This window comes from Cavia porcellus, unplaced genomic scaffold (assembly GCF_034190915.1).
Source record: "Cavia porcellus strain 051 isolate PalLab524CR breed Dunkin Hartley unplaced genomic scaffold, mCavPor4.1 scaffold_26, whole genome shotgun sequence".
NCBI classification, from domain to species: Eukaryota; Metazoa; Chordata; class Mammalia; order Rodentia; family Caviidae; genus Cavia; species Cavia porcellus.
The window spans coordinates 24,276,239-24,282,422 of NW_026947509.1; the positions used below are offsets into that span (position 1 = coordinate 24,276,239).

General features: G+C 37.8%; 1 gene segment (V, D, J or C); it reads right to left on the reverse strand.

Annotated features, from left to right (window-relative positions):
- Positions 1-3,865: 3,865 nt before the first annotated feature.
- Positions 3,866-5,442, reverse strand: LOC101788983 (T cell receptor alpha variable 12-2-like). The segment is given in 2 exon segments: positions 3,866-4,900; positions 5,091-5,442. Coding segments are annotated over 2 exon segments (438 nt in total).
- Positions 5,443-6,184: the final 742 nt, after the last annotated feature.

A 6,184-nucleotide genomic window follows, 5' to 3' on the forward strand; every position in this document is an offset into this window, starting at 1 on the left:
TTCTTTTCCTCCCTTTTTAAAAATAACAATTACACTTTTGGGGTTTTATTACTACCACAGTTCTTATAACTTTTTTTTTCTGAAGAGAAAAAAAATGTGACAAAGCAAAACAGATTCATTTAGAACAGAAGGATGGACATAGTACATCATTCAAAAACAGAATGCCAGCTGATCAGAAATGGTTACCATTATGCCTCTTGCTATCTTAAAAAGAGTTGCCTATATCATCAGGTATAATAGAATTGAACAAACCAGTACAGAACAAGACCAATAAAACCTACATTGGAGACCTTACAAGACTTCAAAAGAAGATAATAGTCAAACCATAATGGGAATCATAGTAAATCTTATTGCTTTCAAAGTATACCCTCAAACTATACCCTCAAACTTGATACTATCAAGCAAAATAGAATATAGTAAAATCAGTCAGAACAAGGTGGGGAGAGCAATACGGGGGGTTCAAATCAGGTTGACAGGAAAACAAAAAAGTTACTCTACTATATCCCGCTATTTTTTAATTTAGTTTTCCCTTAATAAAAAAAATAAGAAAAAATGAATTAATTTTTAAAAAAGGAAAAAAAAAGGGGGGATTGAGATAAAAGAGGACATAGTAACAGAACAACACAGGTCAGAACGGAACAATTTAAGCATGATTGTGTTTCACCAACAGATAACCTGACATAATAGTAGTCACCATAGCGTCTATTTCCTTGAATTATTTGAGTATAACTTCGGATACAATAGCCAATCAATGAATCAAAGAGTTGGTTCTTTGAAAGAATAAATAAAATCAATAAGCCCCTAGCCAACCTTATTTTTAAAAGGGAAGAAAAAGCTCAAATTCATGCAATAAGGAATGAAAAAGGCGAAATCACTACAGACCCAATAGAAATACAGAAGATCATCAACACCTATTTCAAAAACCTCTACTTTCAAAGGTTTGATAACACAGAGGAAATAGATTCCTAGAAGCATATGAAGTACCAAAGCTAGGGGAAGAAGATGTAAAACTGCTGAATAACCCAATTTCTATTAATGAAATTGAAAATGTAATTAAGTCCTTATCTAAAAAGAAGAGGCCAGGCCCACTGCAGATTCACTGCAGAATTGTACATGAAATACAAAGAAGACCTAATACCAACACTCCTCAAACTCTTCAATGAAATTGGAAGGGAAGCTATCCTTCCTGAATCGTTCCTAGAAGCAAATATTACTCTAATAACAAAACCTGAGAAGGACCCAACTGAAAAAGAGAACTACAGACCAATCTCCCTAATGAATACAGATGCAAAAATTTTCAATAAAATATTGGCAAATAGGATGCAGCAAATCATCAAGAAGATCATACACCATGACCAAGTGGGATTCATCCCAGGCATGCAGGGATCTTTCAACATATGTAAATCAATAAATGTAATTCACCATATCAATAGAGCCAAAAGTAAGAATCACATGATCACTTCTATAGATGCAGAAAGAGCTTTTGATAAGGTCCAACATTATGATAAGAACCTTCCAGAAAATTGGAATAGATGGTTTTTACCTCAATATAATAAAGGCCATCTATGGAAAAACCAACAGCAAGTATCATACTAAATGGCCAAAAATGGAAGGCCTTTACTTTAAAATCAGGCACAAGACAAGGATGTCCCTTATCACCACTCCTACTTAATATAGTACTGGAAATACTAGCCAGAGCAATAGACAAGAGAGAGAAATAAAAGACGTAAAGATAGGAAAAGAAGTTAAATTATCATTATTTGCAGATGACGTGATACTCTACATAGAAGACCCCCAAAAATCCATTGAAAGACTCCTAGATATAATAAACAAATCCAGGAATGTGGCTGGATAAAAAATCAATACTCAAAAATCAATAGCATTTCTATACACTAACAACAAAATCACAAAGAGAGAAATAAGAGAAGCCATACCCTTCACACTAGCAACCAAAAAAAAAAAAAATATTTAGGTATTACTCTCATGAAAGAAGTGAAAGACCTATACAGGGAAAATTGTAATACACTGAAAAATGAAATTGAAGATGATCTCAGAAAATGGAAAGACATCCCTTGCTCATAGATAGGAAGAATAAATATTGTGAAAATGGCCATTCTCCCAAAACTGTTATATGGATTCAATGCAATCCCGATAAAAAATACCGATAAAAAAAAACTCATAAATCTCGAGAAATCACTCTGAAAATTCATCTGGAGCGAGAAGAGACCTAGAATAGCAAGGACAGTTCTAAGCAGCAAAGGCAAAGCAGGAGGCATCACAATCCCTGACTTGAAGTTGTACTACAAAGCAGCTGTAGTAAAATCAACATGGTACTGGAACCAAAACAGAGCCGAAGATCAGTGGAATAGATTAGAAGATACAAACACAACTACAAACACACTCAACCACCTTATCTTTGATAAAGGGGCCAAACATGTTCACTGGAAGAACGACAGTTTGTTTAATAAATGGTGTTGAAAAAACTGGCTCTCCATATGCCAAAAACTAAAACTAGACCCATGCCTATCACCGTGTACTAAAATAAAATCTAAATGGATCAAAGATCTAAATATTAAAACAGAATCACTAAATCTATCGGAAGACAAATTGGGTAAAAACCTTGAAGACATAGGAGTAGGTAGAGAATTCATGAACAGGATTCAAACTGCACAGGAAATACTTCCCAGAGTCAATAAATGGGATCACCTCTTATTAAAAAGTTTCTGTACATCAAAATAAATCCCCAGCATAGTGAAAAGAAAACCCACAAACTGGGGAAAAATCTTAGTGAGCTGCCCCTCAGACAAAGGATTTCTGTCTAAAACATATAAAGAATTAAAAAACTCAGACCCCCAAAATTCAAAGATTCAATCCAAAAATGGGCATCTGAGATGAATACACACTTCTCAGATGAAGAAATGCAAATGGCAAATAAATACATGAAAAAATGTTCATCATCATTGGTCATTAGAGAAATGCAAATTAAAACCACACTGAGATACCATCTCACTCCTGAAAGAATGGCCAGGATCAAGAAAACCAACAACAACAAATGCTGGAGAGGCTGTGGGGAAAAAGGAACTCTCCTGCACTGTTGGTGGGAGTGTAGACTGGTGCAATCATTGTGGAGGTCAGTCTGGAGCTTTCTCGGAACCACTAAATCTTAATTTTCCAGTTCCATATTTTTGGAAAAATGGACTACACAGACAGCATCATGACTAACAGACCTCCACACCGGCTTCACAGTCACCACGGCTTTATTTTTATTTCCTATCACTCAATTTAATATCTTTTATAATGTCTTATTTGCATCAAGCAACAAACATTTTTTCCTGAGCTCATAGAAGCAAGAGTCCAAATCCATATTGCCCAAAAGTCAGAGGGGCAAGGTTAAGTGACAAACATATGGCCTCAGCATCTCCAGCTTTCTTCATGAACATTTTCTAGAATTTTCTCTGTACCACATGGTCTATGTTAGCTCCTCTAAGCAGTTAGGAAAAACAATTTTCAAAAAATTTTAAGTCGTAAATTCTTTCAGTTTCAGATTTCTGACAACAGAACAGTCAACAGAACAAAATCCTTTGGTATCTAGAGCTACTCCAGACACATTCTCAGAGATTCTAACAGGCCTGGAGTCACTCTGTGCCCTCATGCTCTCCTGGAGTGTGGGTCTCCGTGTGGCCATGGATGATGTTCTCCATGAGACACACCAGGGCCAGGAATCAAGACTCAGGCCAGAAACTCTGGGACCTGCTCAGCTGGACTCAAGAGCAGGACCCTGGAGCCTCTCTAATTGTAAATCTCTAAAAAGACTCCTGAGCATTTCAGTTTTCACCAGTTCTCACCATCTGACTCTACGACCCTTCCTTCTGCCCACCGGAGGTCTCCTTGATAACCCACAGCTGAGGGTGCAGCTGAGAGTGGAGATGAAGTGGGAGATCTGTAACTCAAAGAATTTACGGCTTAAAATCTGTGAAAATTGTTTTTCTAAGACTTCTTTCTTCTCTTTAGATTTCTGCTCTGTCAATGTATTCCAAAGGGAGTGTATCAAACTGGTACAGAAACTGAGCAGAAAAAAAGTGTATTACCTATAAGCAAATATCTGTCATATTAAAACATTTTCCATCATATATAAAAACTATCACCCAGTAACCCTTTTTGTGAATGTAAAGCTAGAGTCCATATAAAGATGCATGCCCTAAGTACACCATTCTGAATAACTATCACATGTCAGTTTAAAACAAGAAAGAAGAGTGAAACTTGTAGGGGGATGGTTCTATCTACACGATGACAATTTCATATCTGTCTGCTTAGCTTCAGTCTTCTAAAGATACACATTAAATATGTGTAGCTGTTTGTGCACACATCATAAAAAGTTTTAGAATAACAATAGAAAAATAAAAACTATCTGAACCAGACTAATATTTTCCTACACTTTCCCTTTAAAGGTGAGTATTCATAGAATTATTAAAATAGTTTCCTCTCAACCACAGGTAACCCCACACTATTGCTCATCATTCCCAGTGCTTCTGGAGCAGGAAGAGGACTTCTCTGCCCTCAGGCTTGGCTGGGTTTGAGTGCAGGCTGCAGGTGCCTGGGGAGCACTGTGTGCTCACTGTGCAGAAGTAGGTGGCTGAGTCAAGGGACAGGGAGGCTCCAATGTGCAGGGAAACATGTCTTCTGGCTCTGTTGAGCTGTGCTTTGAATCTTCCTTCTTCTTGGTCACCATCGGAGTATATGGATATCAGCAGCTCAGGGCTTTTCCCAGGGTACTGTCGGTACCACCTGAAGTTGTTAGAACTGCGGTCCTTGTAAGTGCAGTTGAGAAAGGTGGTGTCTCCCTCTGGAACACTGAGGGTCTCAGGACTCTGCTCTACCTCCTTCTGCTGGCTGCTCACCCCTGTGCAACAGGCAAAAAAGATCGGTTGGGGAGTGGGTGCTTACTCTCCAGGATAAAATTTATCTTTTCAGTGTTTTCCCAGTCTCTTTTTTTAGAGGATTAATAACATTCATATTCATCCCACAGTCCTGGTGCATACAACAATTTTACATATTGTGTTTTAAGATCCCCAAAAAATAACCCTACTCACCGATGAACTGAAGCCACAGGATAACTAGGAAAACACTTAAGGATCCCATCATTCTGCTCTTGTTCACTAAGGATTCAGATTTTACACTCTATAAAGCTTCTTCAAATACTTCTGATTCTTTTGCTGTAGGAAACAAACAATATAAAATAAGTGTCTGTTGGAAGGCATTTCTTTAGTCATCCAGCTACACTAGACCCCTCCTCTGATCTCTTCTCTCTGTCTCTCTGTCTCTCTGTCTCTCTCTCTCTCTGTCTCCGTCTCTCTGTCTTTTGGTGTGTGTGTGTGTCTTTGTCTCATCCCTTCTATCTCATTCTCTCTCTCCCTTGTTCTCTTTCTTCCTTTCTTTCTTTCTGTCTCATACACACACACACACACACACACACACACACACACACACACACACAGAGTATCAAAGAAGCAGTTGAAACTGTCCTCAGGGTGCCTGACAAGATGCTGCCATCTTGTGGATTCAGAATAGTGATAAATAAAATATAGAAAATGCCTCCAGTGGGAACTGTTAAAAACAAACTCAAGCACTTTACTAAGAACAATTTATGAAATGTTTGTTCCAAGTCAATCCCCATGCATGGGTACAAATACATTTCTCATCATGTCTGAGCGGCGCTGGGATAGTCCATGAATGCATGTAGAGCTTGCAAATGGGGTCACTCACTCAGGATCCCTCTGTCTCTATTACACAGAATCTTTCCCCAATACAAAAATAAGTTTCAAATGCCCAGAAAAAATGCCAGTGTATCTTAACAATAAGTAGTGTAATGCCAAAGTAGTTTCACACTAACTGAATAATAGAATTAAAATTCCCTTCCCGTCTGGGAATATAGAACACAGAATATCTCTCTTTTGGGAATAATAGTGGGACCTTTGGTCTCTCTTTGATAAACCAAAGAGTAGCATGTGAGTTCAAACTCCTCATGTGAGCTACAGTGCATAAAACAGTGTATACTAATTGTCTTCGCTCTGAGATTTCTCACATACCTGTGACATGGGTTACAGGAGACAGGATTTTGATTAATACTACATGTTGCTTTTATGATTCTGCTTGGAATTCTGCAAAAGCAACTTTAATTAAATGC